Source organism: Merops nubicus, unplaced genomic scaffold (genome assembly GCF_000691845.1).
Source record: "Merops nubicus isolate BGI_N331 unplaced genomic scaffold, ASM69184v1 scaffold2589, whole genome shotgun sequence".
Taxonomy (NCBI): domain Eukaryota; kingdom Metazoa; phylum Chordata; class Aves; order Coraciiformes; family Meropidae; genus Merops; species Merops nubicus.
Window position 1 is genome coordinate 27,262 of NW_008628852.1, and position 23,924 is coordinate 51,185.

Sequence of the window (23,924 nt, forward strand, 5' to 3'; positions counted from 1 at the left end):
GAGCAAATATTGGCAGGTATTGAAGGCAGGACTTTTGGATGCAGTTTTGCTGCAGATCCCAGCTACTGACTTGTTCTATCTCCTTTTGTCCAAGCATTAACCTGACACTACCAAGTCCATCACTAAACCACTTCCATCAGCACCTCAGCTACACATCTTCTAAATATCTTCAGGGATGGGGACTCCATGACTTACCTGGGCAGCCTGTTCCAATGCCTGACAACCTTTTTGGTGAAGAAATTTTTCCTAATAACCAACCAAAACGTTTCCTGGTGCAGTTTGAGGCCATTTGCTCTTGTCCCATCACTTGTTACTCAGGAGTAGTCCATGCTGCATCCTTGGCAGTAGATCCTCTTTGCAAAGAGGCTGAAATTCCTGGTGGTCTTCATGAGGCTGTTGAAGAAGTATTTCTTCCTCCAGACCTTCTTGGCCAGGGTGACTACCTACTTTAAGGGTTTTTTTGTGGAAGATATCCTTGACTTGCTTTCTCAATCCAGTGAGGAGTGCTCTGCATGACTTGTCGTTTTGTTTTTCCCCGGATTCTTTCTCAGTGTGTATTAAATATTTAGATGCTAACGTTTTTTGGAAGTGGCTGCTAAACCAGATTGACTTTCCTTCCTCAGTCCCCCTCCAAGTGAAACACGAATCCCTTTTTTATTCAGCCCAGATGGCGTGCTGCTTAAAGTGAGCAATGTGTTGCAGTGAAAACGGACCAGCTCTTTCCCCTCCTTCCCTTTGTCCCTTATCTAACTGAACACGTCCACGCAGCTCATAGTTGGGCTGAATTCAGAATTAATCAGAGAGGCTGCAGGGTAAATATGTCAACGATTGGAAAGCCAGCTCTGCCAGATTGAAGGAATTTCTGTCCCCGCCAACGGGCGTTGCAGCAAGTTGGCTGCACAAAACCTGACATCTGTATGGACCTCATCAGAAGAGTGGAGGAGATGATCTGGTTTGGTCCTTTCCACGTCTTGTGCGTGGCTGCAACACTGCTGCTCTTCTAGCAGCTGGTGAAGGTCACGTTTTAAGAGAAATAGCTCTGGCTTTGAAATTGGGTTGTGGCAGGGTTCCGTGTTCCCATTCCACAGCAGAGCTGGAGCAGGGCTGTCTGCAGTAACTTGATCTGCCAGTGGCTGTTGTTTCCTGGGAAGAGGTTAAAAATACATCCTTGCTTTAGAGCAACGTGGAGAATAAATTTATTGTATGACAAAGGAAATCCTTATAAACAAGCAGCTTACTTGGCAACAAATAAAATCTGCTCTCTGTTCCTAGTATGTTGTCTCCGTTTAGCAGAAGTGCAGCATTTATTTAAAGGAGTTGTTAGAAACAAGCAGGGACTCAACTTTGGGGGGAGGAGGATTGCTTCTTGGTTTGTGGTTTTTGAAACTCTAAAAATGTCTTAAATGATTTGGCTCAGTCTATATTGTTTTCATTAAAGAAGTGTGGAGATTGTGACCAAAGCTCTTCAGGCAAGGTAACAGGAGCTGACCCTGTGTTGTGCTGCACAGGAGGTGTTGGAGTGCTGGAGTGCATCCAGGACCATGTTATCTCAGGAGCACTGCCATGCTGAGGGAGGAGAAGACAGTTCTGTGGTTGGGGCAGCTAGCTGTGAGACCTGGTGTTGGTTCTTAGCTAGCAGCTTGCCCAAATCTAGATGAGATCCCACTTAAGTGTTGACAGCAGGATTTTTCAGTTTGAAGAGATGCAGCTTCCATGTCCAAGTGGAGCAGGGTGGATGAGAGATGTAGGTATAAGGATGGGCAAGAAGGTAGAGCAGAAACAAAGAGAGGTGCCATGAAAATGGTAACTTTTTGTTGTTGCTTCCTGATGGGTGCTTAGCTTCTGAGAGGGTAAAAACCTCTAATTTCTAATTTTCATGTCAAGCTTGAAATAACTTGTTTTACATCAGTGATTTATTCTTAGCCAGGACATTTCAGTTTTGTAATATTTGAGAACTTGTAAATCCTCTTCACTAAATGTTATGGCAACTACAAGGGTGGTCTCCCAGTGGTACCATTTTGACCTGAAAGCTTTTTTTTGGGTGGGGGAGTGTGGAGAAAGGAGAGAAGTTCTGCTGTTGAAGCTTTTGGATGCTTTATGACAAACTTGGTATGGTATATTAGCTACGCCTTGACCTTGCAGAGAACACCCAAGTGTCTCATCTCATTCAGGTCTTGATCTGGTGAAAGCAGGCTGTAGTTTTGCAATAGTTGGTAATTTTTGGTAATAGTTTGGTAATCCAGTTGCAGACAGGGGTGTTATTAGAGCACTGGGAGTTGTTTCCTAATAGGAGGTTGTGCAACACTGAGAGTTTCACCCTCTGTAGCTGCTGGAGAGTGGCAATTTTGGTTTGGTGGTTACTTACAAGGTGCAGGTCAACGATCTGGATGTGTTCAATCACTAAGCTAAAAAAAAACCCCAACAACAACAGCAAAAACACCAAACCAAATCAAACAAAACTACAGGAGCTAGTTAAGAGGGATGCTCTAAGGCTGCTCTAGCCCCAGGGCTTGTGGACAACACCATATCTGCTCAGCGTTTGGTGGCAGGAGTAGCCAAGGACAAACTGTTCCCTTGGCTGAGGTAGAGGTGGGTGGAGTGGTTCCCCAAAAGCTGCTGGGAGCAGTGGAGACCCTGCCTGAGCAGGCTGGAGTTGAGCTGCTCCCAGTGTGCTCTAGGCTGGAGCCCTCACAGTGGAGAGAACAGAGCTGCTCTTTCTTGATCAGAAGAGCAGTGATGCAGGGAAGGAGACTGGGGTTGGAATGAAACTGCTAAAAAGACATCGTGCTGCCAGTGCCTGAGGTTGCCCCACCTGCTTCAGAAGAGCTTATTTCCACCTTTTTATCAACTAACTTGTCTTCTAACAGCCCAGGGCAAATTTCTATGGATCCTTGCTCTGTGCTGGCTGATTTTTAAGCCATCCCTGGGACAGCGAGCCCTTGGCAAGAAGCTGCATTTGAGAGGAAATCTGTTGTTTGGGGCAGGTACAACTGAGTGTTGCTTGGGACTGGTCTGGAGTGTGATGGAGGAATACAAGGGGAATTAAATTCTTCCTCTCATCCACTCCCTTGTCTTGCAGCTTCCCCCAGCTCAACAACAGGCTGTGCTATTTTGGTGTTGAGTAAAACCACTGAGCATCATTCTCTCCTTTCACTGGAGTTTGTGTTTCTGTGGTATCTGCATTCCACAACCCATGCACAAAATGGGAAATGTGGTGGATTAAAATGACTGACTAGAGCTGTGTTTAACCTTGAAGGCAAATCTTCTTGCACTGCTCTCTTCATTTCCAGCATCCTGCTAATAAACCCTCTCCACTTGGCACACTCTTAGCCTGTGGACAGATCTATGCCAGGGGACTAGATAAGCACCAAGAAGCTCAGTTCTGACTTCAGTCAGCTCCACTATGTTTAAAACTGACTTGAAAACCTAGTATGAACCAGTCAATGTGTTACCTAGTTCCTAGCCCTTGAGGAACAACAACATCATCATAATATTCTGAAAGTTCTGAACTGACAAAACTCCAGAGCTGAGTTCTTGTGGCCTCGTCTGTTTTACTGGTGTTTAGACTGACCCTGTGAAGGAGATTTAGGGTTTTTTTTAAACAAACTTTGCTTCAACCTGAAGGCTGCATCTGTGTTCCTAGAAAGAAACCTGTAAAATGGGAAATGTGAATGAAGAAGACATCAAATGATAGTTTAGGAGAAGGAAGTGCTACCAAACACCGACAAAATTATCAGCGTCAAGATCCATGAGTCTCCTTTTCATTCAGCTGCTGCCGAACAGCTCGCTCAGTGTCTGCTTTTGCTGCCTGTAAAACCCCCCCTGTAAACTTTCTTCTCTTTTGTTTGCTGCAGAGAGCCAGCTGCTGCCTGGGAATAACTTCACCACCGAGTGCAACATCCCTGGGAACTTCATGTGCAGCAACGGGCGCTGCATCCCGGGGGCCTGGCAGTGCGACGGGCTGCCAGACTGCTTTGATGACAGTGATGAGAAGGAGTGTCGTAAGTCACCACTGCTATGACCTTTACATGCTTCTCATATCCCAAGGCGTGGCTAGGTAGTGGTACTGTTGTGTTCTCCAGGGAGCAAAGCTACTACCAGCTTCTTAATGGAGCTATTTTGGGGAAAAAATGTACAGCCTTTTTTGTTTCCGCTCTTTAATGTTCTTCAGAGGGTCTGGTTTTGATACAGCACTTGGGAGCAGGTGCCTAAACATCTATTCATAGATAAATTGAGGCAGACTTGACTTATTTTTCCAGCTGAAGGGGGATGCTCAGTGATTTTTATGGCTCCTGTATGTGCTGCTTCAGCACATTGACCTTGTGCTATAAGTTGACCTCCATCACCATCCAGAGGAACTCCTTTCATTTCAGAATTGTTGGCTGTATCCTGTTGCTTTTGTTCTCTCCTGTCAAAACTAATTCTTAAACCTTCAAAACTTAATATGAACTTTCTGGAACATTGACCACATGAATTGGCTAATGATGTTTACCTGTTTTAATCCTCCCAGTTCACAACTCCCAGTTCTAGGGAGCTAAAAAAGTCTGATCTGGTTCTCTTCTGTGATTTCCTCTTTTTCTTAGAATTAATTAAGCTTTAGTTAACATTATTCAACCTTTAGTTAGCATGAGACTTTCTAGCCTACACATTTTACCCAGACAGCAAGATTATGCTGCAGCATGACACTACAATTTGAAATCCATTGGGAGTGAAAAAATCCTCCAGTTTCATGTGGTTCTAGAGCAGCTGACACATTGCTGAAAAGTTACTGTTTTTTTTCTAACAAATGTGGCTCCTTTACGTGTGTATTTTATGGAGCTTTTCATGAAGCTTAAACTGAATTATAAGAAGCTTACCGTGCCCAGGACACTGCTAAAAAGTCATTAGCTTCACTTATGGAGCAGAAGAAGGAAAGAATTATCTTCTTCTAAATTAGCAGGTTAGAAATACTGTCTTTTGTTAAGTGCTTTTGCATTTTTTAACTTGATGCCTTTTCTTTAACCCCAGTTATCCATCCCTTTTAAAGTCAAGGCAATACAATAACTGCTGTAGAAATCTCTGTGCATGGCTCAGATTTAAGGCAGTGAGTTTTTCTCCCTTCCTAAAGTATGAAAAGCATCTCTATGAAATATCTGCTCCTTTGCAGTCTTTATAAAGCATCAGCCTTGTGATGCAACGTTGCAGATGGTTTGATTTTATTTTTTTCTTGTATTTTAACATCTTGGGGAAGGGTGGACTGGTTGTAAGGATAAATCATTGTCATGCATATTTGTTTAAAGCCTGCCAGAATTTTATATTAGTGAGAGCTTTGGCAAGAATAAAAAATGTTCCAAGTTCAACCTGTACCTTTCAGTGAGGTTTTTCTGGTGACAACAGCTACGTGGCTCTCAGGTTCCTCATTACCTGGCTCCTGAATATGACTTTTGGTGTGCTATTTCTGCTTCTTAAAACAAGCTGAGTGATGGCACTTCTCTTTATTTCTCTGACACAAACAAGGAGGTTTTGTGTCTCCTAAGAGTGTTGTCATCCTCTGCCCTGCATGAGTTTTATTTCACCTGATACAATTAGAAAATCTTAATGAAGTTTTTCTTCATCAAGGCTGGGCTGGATGTTTACCCATGAATCATTAATAGGAAAATACACTTTGTGACTCCATTCAAAACTTTCCTCACCCCAATCCCTTGGATCTAGTTAACTGCAGACAGCAATGAACGTGGGAACTGAGAATAAAATATAAATAGCTGCAAAATGACAGTTTGTAAAAGTTGTTTTTGTCAGGATAGACTCAGACTTCACTGGTCTGGGCTATGCTGCAGCTTTGAATTCAAGTTTCTGCAGAATTCCCCTTTGAGTTTCTTTATTTCAATACTTCCAGCCCTCTTGATTGGCTCACAGTTTTCTGGGTGCACATCCTTCTGATCCTGCCCAAATTAACAGGGATAATTAGACTCCTCTTTCCTCTTCCCCTTTTTGAAGCCTTGCTAATAGCTTCAGGGAGACTGCCACTTGTGTTAGAAGAGTTCCTAGGTCACAGTTAAGGCATTGCAGGGCAGCCTTACTGCTTTGTCTGAGAAGACAAGGAAAAAACCAACCTTTAAAGATGTGCAGCATCTCTTTTGGATTGCCTTATGGTGGAACATGGATGTCCAGCAACACTTTCTCACTTCTGTTGCTGGAGCATCTCATCCTCTCTGTCCTCCTTCAAACAGGAGAACTTGCAGCTCAACTGGGTCTCATTTTCTGCAGCCAGGGAGTGAGAAGTGCTGCTCTGGGCCTGAGGAGGAAATACAACAAAAAGAACAACTACCTGCACCTTGTCCATTCACATTTCACCTCTTCCCTCTGTTCTTTTGTCCCTTTTCTGTCTCCTGCTTTGCAGGACCATCTCTGTTAACCGGCTCACTTTGCTTTTGGGTTTTTTCTTCACCTCCCACCACTGACAGAATCCATACCATCTGTCATCCTCCTTGCTTCCTCTGGGCCCTGACCCCTGGTGGGCTTCACACTTCCCATGCCAGCTGTCTCTGTGCTGTTTAGTGCACAGAACGTGGTGCTGTTGCCTTCTGTCATGGCAAAGTGATGACAGAAAAAACTACCCAGTTTTATCTGGAGAAGAGAGGTGAGAAAAGGTGTAAGAGGGAGGGGATAAGCTGCCAGTGACTTATTGTCATAAATAAGCCCTGCTCCTCCTTGAAGCAGAGTATCTCTTTGGCTTTTCCTCCAAGCCACTAATTGAACTTGAAAAAGACTCAATTGACCATAGCAATGTAAATGTTTTGTTGAGTTCTCTATAGTTTGAGTCATCTGCTCTGATCAGTGCATCTCCAAAATGGAAACACTTTTGTAATTCATTCCCCCTGGCTCTGCTGGTTCTTGTCTGTTGGATTGCTCATCAGCCTGTGTAGTCCAAGAGCTGTCATGCAGGTTTCTTTTAAATGTTAGTGGGCTTTAAACTACTACTACTGCTTTTCAGCTCTGTAGGTGATTTGGAATGGAAAATGATGATGATTTGGGTTTGGAAATCAAATGTAGAAAATCCCAAATGGCACAAACCAGAGAACCTGAATGGAAAGAGCCTAGAAACCTGTGCTTGCACATTTCAAAACATTTTGAGGGAAATGGATTATCTTTAGTGCTGACCTTTATACCTACCTGCTGGCATCTTCCTTTGGGGCCAAGACCTGCAATCTTGCTGCTGGAAGGATTCTCTCCTTGTGATTTAAGAGTGCACTAATGCTCTTAGTTAAGCTCATCATTGACTCTTTCATCTCTCTTTCCTCTTTTCTTTGCTCTTTGTATATCTTTGCATTAGATTATTACAGAAAGAACAGTATGAACACTGGAGAAGGCTTTTGTCAGCTAATGAGCAGCAGCTAGTGGAGAGATGGCATGTTGCTGCCTTTGTCAGCTAACAAGCAGCAGATGGTGCAGATTCAGAGCATGGCACATCATCCCTGCTAAGTGCCTGGCGTGACAGCAGCCAGAATTGGAGACATACCTAATCTCCAGGAGTCTAAATTTCCCTTCATTGCTCTTCTGAGAGCCATTTCTGACAGGCCAAGTTGGTGTGTGGGGCCAGGAGCAAATGGTGCAGTGAATCCAGGGACTAGCTGTGTTAATCCAAGAGCTAAAGGGTGTAGATTGTGGGTTAGAAAAAACCCCTATGCAATGATAGCCTTGGGGGTGGTGTGTTCTTGTCTTAGGAAACTCTGTTCCTTCCATGTTTCTGTTTCCAGTTGTCACTGTAGTTTATTCAACACAAGCCAAGCAGGTTTTTGAGTCCATCTTGAAGGCTTTGTGACAGGAGTGTGTAGATGCCTGAGCACTAGGGCATCATCCCTGCTTGGAAGGATGTGCTGCCAGCACTTCTGCCCTGGCTAGCAAGAGCTGCCCTATGTAGGAACATCTGGAACTGCAGTAGTAAAAAAGCTCATTTAATCACCACTAATCCATCATCATCAGATCTTGCTCCAGTTGTCCTTCAGACAGAGTATTTATGAGCCAGTCTTCTCCACGGGGGAGAAAGTCTGCAGGCTTTCACTGCATGAGAATGGTCAATCCTAATTGGCATTCCTCAGGCAGGTATTAAAGCCACTTGCCCAGCAGGCTTCTGCTGAAGGTCAGCTTGGTCCCTCCCCTGGGACACAAGTGCTGGCAGGGAAGCCCTTGGAGTCAGAACTGAAGGGTTTGTGATGTCTGTGGTCCTGGGCTGCACTCAGTGTGGTGTGATGAGCCAAACTTCTCTGGAGTCCCACCCCCCAGAACTCTCATAGCCCTGAATGCTGTGACCTGTGTCTGGGCAGTCTGAAAACCCAGTTTAACTCAGGTCCAGCAGATCTGGTAAGAGCCTTTCTGCTTCTCTAAGAGGGAATTGAAGCCCTTGGAAGCCATGCTGAAGGGGTCCTGGTGACAGGTACCCTAGGAACTCCTAGATCTGGTAGGCTGCATGCTGCAGTGCAAAGATAAAGGTCTAAGAAAACTTAAAAATGCTTTTTATATTCAGTTTCTTCAAGTGTTTTGGGCAATTTTTATTCATGTGTAATGTGGGTGTTTTCTGATCTGTCTTTTTATAGTTAGAACAACGCTTCTATTTTTTGGGGAGCATTTTTTAACTGGCTTGGACAAGTAGCATAAAAATATTTGAGATAGTTCTCTAATTACTTGTTCCTTGCTGATATGTTGGTGTATTAATCCTTGATTTCATCTTCTATGTCTCTTAACCACACCCTTGGCTTTATCCTGTAGAGTTTGAACTGTGTGTTTATAGATAATTTAAATTTTTCCACATGCCATTCTGTGTCTAACTTCTCTCTGTTGTATATTTTCAGTGCCATGTAACCTCTCTGAATGCACACAGCATTTTGTAGAAATGCTTTATGGGCTCAGAAGACTTGATAAATCTTCTGGTGTCAAGCCTGAGGGGGTGGGAGGTGTGCCACAGCTAAGCTTGTGTTCTTCCAAGTGTTTGTAGCTGCACACTTGCTCTTACTCCTCGTTGCCCCTGCACTGGATTAGCAATATATTGTAGCTGGAAAACACAGCCCACCATTTTTCACTTTCTCCAGGGGTTTCTGTAGCTTACTGTTCCATCTGAGGTTTAAAAACTACCTCCCAAGAAACGTTTACTACTCCCTCTGGTGTTCACTTGCAACAGGTTTTACTGCTCCCTGTGCTCAGGGATGGAGAGTCTGTGGGAAAGTGTTCCTGCCAAACAATTACACCCAGTCATGGGTGGGATATAAAGAGTCCTTTCACAGGAACACGAAATCCAGCTCTGCACTTAGAATGTTAGGTTTCCTAGATGAGGTGAAGAATCTTTTCCTGTGCTCTGAAACCTTTCAGTGGGGAAACTGAAACTCTCAGAACAAAGCAGGTTTGGGGAGGTTTTCATCTTCAGACTGGTACTTCTGGTGCATTTTGATTGACTTAATTACCTCCAGCTTCTACAAAAGAGGTAGTTTTTGAAAACCTGTTAAAAGCTTCTCAGTGTCAGAGGGATGGATGTTATTTAAGAAAGAAAAAAGCCCACTGACACTGAAGTCATGGCTGAGGAAGTTGCTCTGTCATTGGAGAAGCTCTTGAGTGCAAGAGCTCCTCCACCAGACTCAAACCCATGTTGTTACCTGCAAGCCTCACATGAGACTCCCTTGTCCTGCCTTCTTGGTGGGGTGGATTTCAGAAGGAGGCCTTTAGATTTGTTGCTGTTGACTGCTTTTAAAATTAAAAAAAAATCAGAATTTCATGGAGTTTGCCCTTGACCTGGAGCATGCTTTGAGTCTGTGCTACAGGGAGGAGCTGGAATTGCATTAAGGGAGATATGTACCCATGCTTTTCCTTTGGAATTTGGGGACTTAAAAATGGAGGCACAGAGCAAAGTTACCAATAAATGGTCATTACTGTCAACCTGAATCATTCTGGTGACAGCCTGAATCTCTGTTAGTCCTCAGCTTCCCTTGAGAGCAGCACATAAAGACAGAGTGAAGGTTTTGTAGAGATGGTGAGTGCTGCAATCCCTACAAGCTATTTAATGACTGCTTATTATGATAGCACAATAATTAGAGCTGGAGATGTTTTGCTGGGGTTTAGGCACTCAGCAGAGTCAGGCTTTCATGTGCAGGAACAGGGGGCAGGAAATCAGCCTGGCTGTGTCCTTTTCAACAGGAGGTTTCAGGCTCAGCAAGCAGAGCTCAGTGCCCTGAGGAAGGAGATGCAGCATTTTGGTAAGAAGAAACATCTGCCCAGTTCAGAAGGGATTGTCTGAACCAGCTGAGATCTAGAAATAGAGCAGTAACCCTGTCCCTAAGACCCTGTCTGTAAAATTTACTGACTTTGAATTATTTACTATATCAGTGGCCCTAAAAAAGATTCTTAAAGCCTCAGTTAAAACCTGGTGTTAACTAAACCTGATATTTTAGAAGATGAGGAACAGGGGGATGTTTTCAAGGGAGACTTTCAGATTCCTGGGATTCAGATGCAACATTCCATACCTGCAGCAGTATTTTGGACTGGCCCATCATGTCTCAAGGGGAGGTAGGATCATCTGCTGCAGGCTGTTGCTGCTAGCCAGGTGTACTTTCAGCTTTGAGAAGCTTCCAGTGCTGGTTTCTAAGGTTTGGGTTCTCTCTTGCTAGCTAACAGCTTAGTGTGAGCTAAACAGCTGTGAAGTGTGCATCTAAACTTGCCACAGTTTGGAAGAGATAAATAAACAAGTAATGAATACTTACAAATAAGTGATAGAGCAACCTGTCAGCTAAATCAAAGGCAATAAATAAAAACACCAACCTCCCCCCTCTGAAAAAAATAAATCACTCTGTCACATTTGAGGATTTTCTCTTATGATTCTGACACCATTCAAAATTTTTGGAGCTGAGTTTGTGCAGCATCTTGAATACATGAAAACTCCTGCATTCCTCCTAAAAGCCTTGTGAACCAGTGGAAGTGTGAGGTTTTTTGGGTATGATCTGAGTGTGTAACCCTCTCTATAAAAAAGACTAGCAGTCTAAACACTTTGGAGTCCTCCCTACCTTACACTGCTTCTCTTTCTAGTGCATTTTAAATGTGGAGAAAGCACAAGTCTGTAAGTAAACCTAGAAGGAGGTAATATTTTTTTGACTACCTATGATGAGGTGGTTTAATGTATGGAAGGAGAAAATTTACCAGCTGGGCCAGGACTGAGGAAGAGAGAAGCATTCCACCAGAATCCTGGAAGGATCATGGCCATGAAAAGCTGCAGTCAAAGTAGATTTTGGGTATTTGTGTGAATATTTGCTGCAGAGAGGTGACAAACATCAGAATCCTTAAAGCTGAATATTAAACAATGGATGGAATGAGCATCTGCATTAATTGGGAAGATGCTGTAAGCCAGCTGCTGATCTTTTGGTCACTTTTCAGGTGCCTTTCAAACTTGGAATATCAAACTGGAATTAACTCTTGTTTTCACTCATGATTAAGCAGACACATATTTAATAGTTACAATAAGATTTACAATAAAGTGACCATGGTGAATGTTTCATTTGAAGCTCAGTTACAGAAATTTACCCACCAGCAAGGCCAAGTGCAATAATTACTTATATTTGATAGCTTTTTAGGCAGGGAGATGAAGAGGATTTGTGGTGCTAGTGATATAATCATCTTGATTGCCTTCTTTAGGTGGGGGTCAGTAGGTAGCCTGATTGAAGAGCTTGGAATCAGACAGGTTGAACAGTTGTATGGAGTTAGAGGCACAACTGGAATAAGATCATCAGGTAGCCAGTAGCCCAGGATGGGCTGAGGGATCATAGCCCATCAGGCAAACTTGTCCTCTGAGGAGTAGAAACTTCTCAAATACTTCTTTTACTGAGAAATCACTTTATTGGATAGCTGAAAAATCAGCTTTTTGTCTGAAAAATCAACTCTTCTGACAGTCTTAGGGTGTTCTTATCAGTTCTTGAGGCGAAAGGGATCTTACCCTGGTGCCATCCTGCTTGTGTTCCGTGGTGTTGTAAAACAGATCCTTCTCTTCTTTGCACATTGAAGTTAAAACCTCAAAGAGCAGGGAGAAGTTGAGAAGATGGGTACCTTGAAGTCTTCCCTGTAGAGTCTCCTGAAGTGCTGCACCTTGCATCAAGAGAGACTGGATGTACAGTGCTCTGTCATGGAGCTGTGGCTTCTCTCCACAGAAATGAACAACAGCAGGGGAGTTTGAGGTGCTTCATTATCCAAGCCAGGGAAATACCTGTGGCCCTGCAACAATGCAGCCTCTGCACACAACAGTTTCTGTCTGGAGAGTTGCTCTTGTTGCATGCAAGTCATCAGGTTTTGATCAGCTGAATAAATCATCATCTGCTGTTGGAATGAGACATGTGGGTGTGAAGCAGCATGAAGTTATTTTGCTTGATTGCTGCCCAAAGGGGTTCTGAGGGAACAGTGTGAGTTGAAAGATGCTGAGGCTGAAATTCTACCTGCTAGCTGCAGGTTGGCACAAGATGCCTCATTTTGGATCTGCTACACCCTTGTTTCCCTTCACTCCAGATTGTAAAAGAACTAGTGGAGGCATCGTGGGGGGTGCTGCTTGTGTGCTCTGGGCATCTGCTGTGTGCAGGAAGCAGTGCCTGGCTCTCTGAGCTAGGTGTGAAATGCTGGAGGTGTGGACTAGCTGGCTCAGCACCAGTGATCCAAACAGAAAATCTCTTCCCTGAAGATTCATTAGCAAGACTGTCTACTGGCTCCTCTAAAAGCAACTCAGCCTGTTGGAAATGGGTAACATATTCTCTGTAAGCATTATGGCTTTATATTGGAGTAGAACTCCCAAATTTTACTGCAGTATCTAAACAGAAGGTTACTCTCTACTTACAGTTCTATATGATATTTTTTTCCCAAGAAGCTGGGCCATGCCATCTTGTCCTGGCTATATCCCCCAAATCTATACTCCACAACTGCACTTGCTGATCATTTGAGAAGACATTTGATGTCTTTGCACTATCTGTGGAAAGAAAATCCACCTGCTTGTCACACAGGATCTGTTGTCACCTCCCAGGCAGGTTTTGCAGCCAAGTCAAGAGTCTCAGAATTGCTTTTTCTACGAGGGATTATCTATATATAGTGGAAAGTTTTATATAGTATAGGCTTTTTTTTTTTTCCCCTGCTGTTCATCTCTGTTGAGAAATAATCAAAATGAATTACACTTGCTGGAAAAGAGTGCTGCTTCACACTTGGAACCCTAAAGATAGCAAAATGTTTTCCTCTTAATGCTGTAGAGCTGTGCCTGCAAACTGTTAACATCTTTAGGGGAATGTACAACCAGTCCTGATGGAAAGCTACTGGTTTTTTAGAGCCTTAAAAGAAGGGGGTGGGAGAATTGGTTTCTCATAGCACAAGGAGTGACTTCACACACGTGCACATACAACTGTGGATATTTATTTTCTAGGTTGCTTCTGCCATGACTAGATAATACACATAGAGTGGATTGATCCTTTCCTGCCACAGGTTCACAAATGAGTTGAATGTCAATTTATTTGGGGTAGTTTTTGCCCTTGCCATCTTTCTGCAGTTGGATCTGGACTGGATCTGCTATTCCAATAGTTTTTCCTTCAACACAGTTGTTTAAGTTGCTGTGTGATTTCTTTTGCTGTATTTCAAGTGTGTCCATCAGTCCTTACCCTTTTCCCTCCACAGTGTGATGTAGTTTTTGGGTTCTGGAGACATGGGATCAGTAGGATTTGTCAACTCCTTTAAAAACAACAAACTTCTCCCATCCTTTTCCTTTATTTGCTTATAGCACCAAGGCTAAATAAGGTCAGATGATTCACATCCATCCGTGTCCTTTTTCACTTCTTTTTGTCATTTCCTGGTAATTTTTGATTACCCTGAGCCCATTTCAGCCAAGTGTAACAGGAGGATAGAGACTGTAAAGATGATGCTGCCCTTGAAAGCTTATCAAGGCTGGAGTCACTGAAGGAACCAAATAAGTAGCTGCTGTTAAATAAACGTGAAGCTTTTCATGTGCAGAGCTGCCTGAAAAGTTGAGACCTGTGCAGGAGAAAGACAAATGAGGAGCAAAGGAGAGGAAAGAAACCTTTTTTGGTAACAGTCATGTGGTAGGAGGAGGAATGGAGGAGTGGGAGGAGTGCTGTGAATGGTGCAGCAGATCAGTCTGGGAGTTGTGATCCTGGTGTACAATACCAGGGGTGAAGATGCCCAAGATCTGAAGAAAAACAGCCCCTTGATGTTAGGGGTGTCTCCAAAGAGCATGGCACAGTGGGAAGGTGTATTTCTGCTCAGGAAGAAATGTTTGTGCTTTCCATAACAACTTTATGAGCAACGACCAAGTGACACTTGCTTGAAAACTTTGGGAAGACTGTGGCAGAGGACAAGAAGGATGTCAAATTGAAAGTAAAGCAGAAATTTCCCAGTGGAGCTCTCCAGAGCTGTGGCTTGGACTGAGCTGTCACTGGGTTCTCATTTTTCCTGCATGAGAAATGCATTTTGTGGAAAAGTGAGTTTGGTTTGGGAGTGAGACTTGAACCTGGTAAGCAGCCATAGCTGTGTGACTACACAGCTTCAGGGTGCTCTTCTCTCTTTGTAGGGTGTCTAATGGAAATCTAAGTCTGATTTGGGGTTGGTTTGTGTATATTTAATGCCTGTTGTAAATGTGGAGAATGGCACTTGGGGTTTGTTTTTCCTTCCCTCAGGTTTTAAAATGAATTTAAAAAGCAATGAATGATGTGAAAGGGAAACCTAGAGATAATTTGAAGGTGTTTGGTTTCTTGTTTGGTTTTGGTCTGTGGTTGCTACTATTTGCTCTTTCAAGAAACCATGATTCTAAACCAGAGTCGTCTTGTTTTCTGGCTGTTGTGTCAGGAGGAGGAGGAGATAGGAAAACATCTGGGGATAAAACATTGAACTAAACATTATATAGTTAAGTATAACTTCCATGAAATCATTGTCCTGACTGGTTTCTCCCCCCTCTTGATGGAGTATCAGGTTATCTTCTGCTTTGGACAGAAGAAAAAGTGCATTTTCCAGAAATTTTACTTGGTTCCTGGTCATTCCAGCACCTTTATCCTCTAGATGTGGTCACGTTTGATATTGTTCATGGCTTTACTGTGGTAGCTGAAGGTTGTTCAGAGCACACCAGACGTGCTTGGGGCCAGGACAGCTGAGGCTGTTGGGATGTACCTGAGGTGGAGCTCCTGCAGCACTCACCACTGCTTGTACCTCTGGGCAGGAGAGTGCAGGGGCCAGAGGCTCAGCTTTGGGCAAGTCTCAGGCTGAAGTCTGTTTGGAAGAGTAAGAGACAGTCTACATTAGAAATTCTAGAAGTAAATAACTTGAAAGCTTTAATTTGGCAGAATTTTCCGAGGTGGCCAAGGGGAGTTCAGAAAGATGATAGCCTCTGAATTGAGAGCCCCAAATGACTGAAGGAAACCTGCTTGAAGAAGTGACATCCAGGAAATGTTAACAGGAGCAAAACAACAGTTCTGTGTTCCATCCCTCCTCTGTCCCTCCTCCTTCCCCCTCCATTTCTTTGTTCTTATTTAATTTCTCTCTCTCTTTTCTCTCTCTTTTCTCTCTCTTTTCTCTCTCTCTTTTCTCTCTCTCTTTTCTCTTTTCTCTCTCTTTTCTCTCTCTTTTCTCTCTCTTTTCTCTCTCTTTTCTCTCTCTTTTCTCTCTCTTTTCTCTCTCTTTTCTCTCTCTTTTCTCTCTCTTTTCTCTCTCTTTTCTCTCTCTTTTCTCTCTCTTTTCTCTCTCTTTTCTCTCTCTTTTCTCTCTCTTTTCTCTCTCTTTTCTCTCTCTTTTCTCTCTCTTTTCTCTCTCTTTTCTCTCTCTTTTCTCTCTCTTTTCTCTCTCTTTTCTCTCTCTTTTCTCTCTCTTTTCTCTCTCTTTTCTCTCTCTTTTCTCTCTCTTTTCTCTCTCTTTTCTCTCTCTTTTCTCTCTCTTTTCTCTCTCTTTTCTCTCTCTTTTCTCTCTCTTTTCTCTCTCTTTTCTCTCTCTTTTCTCTCTCTTTTCTCTCTCTTTTCTCTCTCTTTTCTCTCTCTTTTCTCTCTCTTTTCTCTCTCTTTTATCTATTCCAGCCCAAAGTACACCTCTCCAGGCAGTCTTTTGCTCTGGGGAGTGTCAATGCACCACTTAGTTGCAAAAAATGTTAGCTTTCAGAAAAAAAATAACCAAAAGCATTAACACAAGAAGCACTGGGCACCTCTTCACATCTCCTGGGCATTGGTCAAACGCTGGCAGAGACTCCTTGCTTCCCTGAGGGTCTGGGACTCTGCTGCTGAGGTGTGTGTGTGTTGCTGCTTTCATTCCAGGGAGCTATGGTCCTGTCTCAGAGCTTGTAGTTAGTGAATTATTTAGCTGAGCTCAGGCTGCCTCCAAGCTCTCAACACCCAAGCTGCTCTTTGAAGCTGTGTGTGGAGTTGCTGGGGTGTCTTGGCTGAGGGTTTTGTGTTGCTGCTGGTGTTAAGCACGGCAGCTACTCCAGGGGAATTTATCACCTGTTTTTCTACCATGGAATGGTTCACTTTTTTTTTTCCCCCTCCACAAGTGTACCTTGGATACTCTTCAGAAGAAAAAGTGGTAGCTGAATATGTGAAATTCAGTGCTACGTCCTGTTTTACACTTCATAATTCTAACTAAAAACTACTGGTAGAATAAAGAAAAACACATAAGAGAGGGACTGCAAGGATTTGCTTCTGGAGGACACTAAATCAAGCAAGAGTTACTGTAGCTCTGGCGTCAGACAGTTCCTAAGTGCTTTGCTGAGTGATGGAAGAAGGCTTGGCTGCAGCTGCACTTGGGTTTGAACTTTGGAAGAGAGGATTCCTGACTTGCTGTGATTTCCAGATCTGTCTCATCTCCAAACCTGGGTGTTGTAAACACATCACATAAGGGTAGGAAACACTTCCTCAAAAGGTCTTGAAGATCTCACCATGTCTTATGAAATTGGGTTGTTTTACTTTGGGAGTGGGTTTGTTCTAAGCTGGTGACCCCACAGGACCTGACTAGTAGCTTGCCTTGAGCATGGTGGTGGAAGCATCTGCACCAGTCTAGCTGAGGGCAGTGTTCTCTTGTGCAGAGCTGCTGTGCAGTGAAGTAAAAGATGTCAAGTGTTTAAGCTCCTAACAAGGTTCTGTAGCCATTTGTTAAACACATTTGGATGCTGCTGTTAGTGTTTAGTGTTACATGAAGAGCTGTGCTGGTGCTAGGAAAGCTGCTGTCCTGAAGAACTGTATAATGGATGATGGAGAGAAGTACAGCACGAGGTGCAGTTCATAGAGCTCATGTTTCTTTTGCACCCAAGTTTGTGTAATTGGGTCTGAATAAAAGCAGTTATAGTGTTTTCTGGTGTGAGTTTGATTTTTGCAGCCTGAAAAATACTCCAATGAAGCCCTCCTGTGTTGTTTCTTCTCCCAAAGACAACCTCTCTTGGCTGTCTGCTCTCTCTGTATTCCTCCTTCCATTCTCCAGATGTTTCCTTACCTGTCTTTGCCCAAGGTTGCCTCCAGATCCCAAATTCTCTGACCTTGCTGCTGTGTTGATCATCTCTCTCTGCCTTCTTCACTGTTTGGCTTTTCTGAGCAAGCAAGACAAGCTTGATGGTGTGCAAAACCCAGACTTCTGCTGCTCTTCAGTGTTTGTAGACCCAGTATGACATGCAGCTACAGGCTGAGAGGTTGGGGATGGGGTGGGCTAGGACTAGTCCTGCTAGACCTTTGCCACTGAGGGTTGGTACCTGCTTAGATGCCTGTCTCCTGGGCTTCTGCCTGGGGCAGTGACATTTACAACAGACTTCTGTGCAAAGACAAGATAGTTGTTCTTGTCTCCTCTAAAGTATGACCCCCTGCTTTAATGTTTTTCATCCACTGCTTCTAAGTTGATCAAATTCTCAAGGGTCTTCAAGAGAAAGTTAGGAGTAACTGCTTGTCAAATTTACTAATTTGTACTCCAAAACATTGGGCAATTTAAATTTGTTTGGAGGAGTCATTTGACTTGTTTTAGGTTTGGATGTTTCAATCAATCTGGAAATCATGCAAATTAGAAAAAAAAAAATCAGCCCAAGCAAGTGAAATCTCCCCAAAAAAATAAAAAATGAAGCAGTTGAAAGCATGCTCTAGGGAGCTTGGGTACTCTGAATCAGCCATAGAACCAGTAAGGTTGGAAAAGATCTCTCAGATCATCATCAAGTCCAACCATCAACCCAACCCTACCATGGCCCAAAGTCCCACATCCACACGTTTTTTGAGCTCCATCAGCTCCAGTTCCTCCTAACACCCAATCCAAACCTCCCCTGGCACAGCTTAGTCCCACGTCCTTTACAACAGCACCTCCAACCTTTGGAGATGGTTTCCCTCACTTTTTCTCCCTTCTGTTTGCATCTGTTGCCAGCCAAAGCCAAATCCAAGTGTGGAGCCACCTTCTTCCCCTGCGCCAGCGGGATCCACTGCATCATCGGCCGCTTCCGCTGCAACGGCTTCGAGGACTGTCCCGACGGCAGCGACGAGGAGAACTGCAGTAAGTGGCACCCTGGGGGCACTCCCCTCCTCTCCACTCAGCAGGGCCACCTCAAAGGAGCCATCCCTTAGCCTTGCCTCGGAGTCAGATGTTCTCCCTGTCATCTAGGAGCCACGTCACTTGAGCTTTTCACCTCGAACGTGAATATTTTGAGTTGTTTTTAAGGTGCGGCTCACTCTGGTTTTGTAGAGTGCCTCTGGGATGCTTCAAGCCCCTTTGTAACTTGGAAAGGAGATTTAGGATGTGTGTTTTCTTTGAGCAGGCTCTCTGGACTCAAATGTAACTTCCAGTTAGACAAATATTCAATATAACTTAAAACTGAGTCATTTTTATTTGCCTGTTTGCTCCCACTGAAGAACACGACTTATTTCAGCAGCACACTTGGGTTTCTCCATTTATATATGTTCTCAAACAACAAAAAAAGCAAATACAGGGTTATTTAGTGAAACAGGTTTTGGGGAATGTTCTCCAAGTGGGACGTGCACTGGTGTGAGCTGTTCAGCTTCTAGGGAGGTCACAGGAGAAGGGTCATCTGGAGGAAGTGCTTGACTTGGGCTGAACCCCCCCGTGTGTGGCTGCATAGATCTGTTTGTATCCAGGTCCAGCAGGGGTAGATCACAGCTGTAGGGGAAGGTTTTGTAGCATCCAACAGCTCTGCTGCTATTAGGAGCTGGCAGAAGGGTGGGTCTGTAGGTGGAAGCTTGCAGCAAATAGTTGCTCATTCTCTTGTTGGAGCACGCTGAGTTTTTTCCCTTTTAATGACATTTAAAGGTCAGGAGGAGGACAGCAGACACCAGCTTTCAAAGATAACAAAAGAGGCCATCTTTACAATGATCTATCACTGTCTGCTTGGAGGACTTGCCTTTCTTGCTTGTTTGCTGTTAAGATGCCATCTGTTGTTGGGCTGGAGAGTCTGGTTTGGGCCCTGGGAGGACTGTGGCAGGGAGACAGCACCTCTGTGGAGCAAGTGAAGGTAGAGAAGAAGGATTGAAGGCCCAGGAAATTATTTTGGGTCATGTTTAAACAAGCAGACTAGAAAGAAGTTTTAACAGAGATGCTTTGAATATCCTTGAGCTGATGAGCTGACCAGTAGCAGGTTTCAACTGAAGATGCTCATGGAGCTGGTGGTGAATGACATAACTTCCCATGAGCTTCTCCTGTGTAGCTCCAGTGGGACCTTGCAGCTGATGGGGAAACTGATGCTGATCATCTCAGTTCTCCATGCCAGTTAAGCACACTTGGTGTCTCCTCCCACATCCAAGTGTCTGGTCACTCTTACAGAGGAACAACACTGGAGGCCCTACACTGACCTGGAAAACCAACGTGCCATGCAACCATGTGCAGCAATTTCAGGCCAAGGGAGATGTAGCACACTCATGATAAACATACTTTTGGGGAGCTGGAGAAATTGGGATTGTTTGTTCTATAAACTGCAGGTTATATTCCTGACAGACTTGAAAATTTCATGTTTGGGGTTTTTTTTTTGAAGACTCTTTAAAGGCAGCTCGTAATGTAAAGAAGCAAAAATAGGAAGCCAGTTAGTATTTGGGGACTGTGATCTCCTTTGTTATTTTGGCAGAGAAGCACTGTGAAGCAGGCAGGGCATCTAAACAGCTTTTTTTTAAGGTTTTCAGTTGGGAAGATGCATTCTGTTTCAGTTGCCTCATTACCAAAATCTGGCAGGAGTTCAGAGAGGAGTGCCAAAAGTTATTAAGGGACAGAGAGATTGATTTATGAGGAGATATTAAAAACTGCTAAATTATGCATATCTCAGCTGAGTGATGACTCTTTTGGAAGACAAGCTCTACATGCTGTATGTGAAGGGTGCAAACACTGTTGAAGGAGGGGCTGTGTAGTTGTGTAGGCTGGGCTATGGCTTAAGAGTAAAGAGGTGAAATTAGAAAAGGGAAAACTGATGAATCCCAAGGAAACCTTGACAGGGAGATGCATTGGAGCTGTGATGTCATCTCTACTGCTTGGAGCTTTACATGAAAGTAGATGTAGCATCTTACAGCATCTTTATTGCTGAGTTTGGTGTGGGTGAGAAGGCTGCTTTACCTAAATGAGTTTACTTAAACACTACTCTGGTTTTTCTCTGTTTTTAATTTTGCTCTATTTGCTTTCAAACACTAAGAGGCTGAGGAATATCCACGTTGCCATTGTAGTGACTCAACACAGGGAGGAGAATGGGGAAGGTGGAAAAGACAGACACAGGGGTAACTAAAACACTGCCTGGCAGTTCTCAGCCAGGGTTGTGAGCTCATAATCTGAAACCTGAATTAAAGTGAGTTGGTGGTAATGGGAGGCAATGTTTATGGTAGGCAATGCTACCCTCCATCTGTCTTCAGTGTGAGCAAATGCTGAGCACTGAAGAGTGATGGTGGCAGGGGCTCCCATGGAAGTGAGCAGAAGGCTTGTCACAACTGTGGGTGGATAACTCTCTGCTCATAGTGAATCCTGCATGAATGAGACACTGCAGCTCTCTCTGGTGAGAGAGGCAGGGCTGGTTTCATTGCCAAGTTACTCCCACCAACAGCTGGATTGACCAACTGTTGAGCTGTGACCTCTTGTTGATTGCTTAGTGGCTGTTCCCCTGCCTGGGTAAGAATTTCTGAGGAAATATCTCACTTTCTCTTCTTTTTTTTTGCAGCAGCAAATCCCTTGCTTTGCTTAGTGGCTATTCCACTGCTTGGGTAAGAGAATTTCTGAGGAAATATCTCACTTTCTCTTCTTTTTTTTGCAGCAGCAAATCCCTTGCTTTGCTCCACTGCCCGATTCCACTGTAAAAATGGTCTTTGCATTGACAAAAGCTTCGTGTGTGACAGTCAGAATAACTGTCAAGACAACAGTGATGAGGAGAGCTGTGAAAGCCCTCAAGGTAGGCACAGGGGTTTTAATCTCTTCTGCATATTTTGTTTGAAAGTGGTGTGTCGAGTCTTGTGAGGATCTCAAAACACAACCTGACTTGTTTGCTTTTCAACTTCTAGTGCTTCCCAGGTTTGTTTTCAGTGACTTAGTACTTTATAAAATGGGAAGTATATAGGAATGATTGGAGGTGAACAAATGATGGGACATCAGCTGCTCAGCATTTTAATGTCTGAGGTACTACTGAGAGATAAGAGGAGGCAAAAGATGGGAGCCGGTGGATGTTGGCAGAGGAGATGCCATGTGCTTGGGTCTGTAGGAAGCAGGACACGTGAAGAGAGAAAGCAGGGTGTGCAGGAAGAAGAAATTAGGGAAGCTGAAGGAGAATGACTTTAATATCTAGCTGCAGTGATGATTTCCTCCTTTGTGGAAGAGAAAAATAATTCTGAGCTTATTATGATGATGAACGTTCTTGACAGCTCACAGGGAGAGAGAAAACACACAACAGCAATGCCAACAAAACAGGATTTGTAGTGATGCTATGTGACAGTCCCTTCTGTGCCATTCCTCTGCCTCACCTCTGAGCTCTTCAAGGGCTTCAGGGCTCATCCTGGTGACTCTCCTGCTTGCTGGGCTACATCACAGCCTGGGAACCTCAGATCAGAGCCTCAGAGAGGGGGGTCTGGGCTGCCCCCACCCTCTGCCTGGGCAGGGGAGGAGAAGGCTGGTGAGGAACCACTGGGTGTATGTTGCTGCTGCCTCTCTGCTCAGGGCAAGGTTGTTTTTCACTCCATGCCCCAGGCAGCCTAATGAGATTAATGTGGGTGGTAAGGTTCCTTGTTGGGTTTCTTTTTTATTTGCTGTTGGCTTGTGAAGCTTAAAGCAGCAGTGTTCTTTTCCAAGGTTGGAATGACTGCTTCCTCTGCAGATTAATTGGCTGGATTGCCTCCAGGTTGTTTGTTGTCATGACAATCTGCTTTTGGAAGTGACTGTCAGGCTGAGGAGAAGAAAAGGGCTGTATTTCATGAAGCCCTTACTTTTGTCTTCATCTTTGGTTCTTCTGGAAAAGTCAGATTATTAAGAGGGTTAAGCACAGTAATTCTGCCTGATCCTAGGCATGAAAGAGCCCCAAACAAGGAAGAAGGAACTCTCTCTCATTAGCACAAAAGCAGGATTGGTTTGTGGGCTTTTTTAATTAAAAAAAAAAGTCTGAGCTAGAGGGTTGGGACTGAGAGATTCCCCAAGTGACATGCTGGATGTGGGCAGTGTGTGTGATTGCCTTGGGCAGCTCAGAGCCTTCCTGAGTTGCCATTTGCCATCTGTAGGTGGCCCATGCTCATGGACCTGTCTTGCAAAGAGAGGATTAAGGACCATCATGTGCTCAGCTTCCCATCTGAATGGCAGTGATGGTTCCCTCTGGAGTTTGCAGCTATGGGTATGTCTGTCCTGGCTTCCAAACACACCGACTACATTGTGTTAATCAACAATTAGAGGCTGTTGTGGGCAGTTTTTCATTTCTCACAATTGTTTCTACAGCAGAGCTAATTACTGTAATTACAGGGAGATTCTTGTTAACACAGTACCCAAGAATCCTGGTCATTAACTAGAACTCAAGTGCTCTGGGTTACTCAGGGACAGTCTGTAGGGTACTATAAAATCAAGAGAGGGTTTTATTCCCACTAGCTGTGTTATCTTGAGTGTGGTACCTTTAATTCAGTGGACTTGAGTGTGGTCTGACATATGAGATTGCCCTCATGTGCTATTTTTCTCTCTAAAACCTTGTTGATTTAGAAATCACTAAGCTTCTGAACCATTGCCTGATAGTGTCATTATCTCCAGTTAGCAGCTATGGGAAGAGGGGGCACAGGTCAGCTAAATGAAATGCTCCCAGGGTGACATGCTGGCTGGAAGGAGCAGAGCTTCATCCCTGCTTGTCTGCTGCAGGGGGATGTCCTGAGATTGAATCAGTGTCTGCAAACTGTTTGGAGATCCGCTGATAACATGTGGCAGAGGAGTGTGAATTATTAATTGGTACTTTGCTCTCCTCCTGCTCTTGGGTATACTGACAAGCTTTGTAAATTACCACCTCTTCCTACTCCTTCATGAACTTCAAAGGCCTCCTTTATCCTGCTGTCATTACTGGAAAGCTCCAGTTTGGTTTGTGTCAGCTACTCCTCCATGCAGAAAGTTGCTTTCAATCCAGGAGGGTCACTCTGCAGGCTGGGAAAACAAGAAGGTGACCCCCAAATGAAAAACATATTGACATGGAACACTTCAAAATGTGCCCTCCTTGGTGAGTAACAGCTTGGCTAGCGTGCTGCAAGGTGAGATGAGCCAGAAGCTGCAGGGTTAGGAGTCATTTTAGTCATAAGCAGGGGTGGATTTAATTGAGGGGAGGGGGACAGAATCCCCTGGATTTAGTTGTGAAAATGGAAGGTCAAATTTTTGAGACAAAGTTTGCACCCTCCTGTCTCCTTCCCCCTTGTGAGTGTTGCACCTCTTGCAAAGGTTTGTAGCATAGTAAGAGTTTAAAAATTAAACCCTGGCAATTTAGCATCAAGTCAAAGAAT

The 23,924-nt window shown here is 44.0% G+C and overlaps 1 protein-coding gene across 1 annotated transcript in view; it reads left to right on the forward strand.

The window, feature by feature from the left end:
- The window catches only part of LOC103779158 (low-density lipoprotein receptor class A domain-containing protein 3-like), a gene marked incomplete at both ends in the record, with an annotated part of 35,562 nt that extends 14,195 nt beyond the window's left edge, over window positions 1–21,367 (forward strand). The window contains 3 exons of the mRNA XM_008946779.1: window positions 3,845–4,001; window positions 18,364–18,489; window positions 21,233–21,367. Coding sequence (XP_008945027.1) covers window positions 3,845–4,001; window positions 18,364–18,489; window positions 21,233–21,367 — 418 coding nt within the window. The remainder of the gene's footprint in view (window positions 1–3,844; window positions 4,002–18,363; window positions 18,490–21,232) is intronic.
- Between the last annotated feature and the right edge of the window lie 2,557 nt (window positions 21,368–23,924).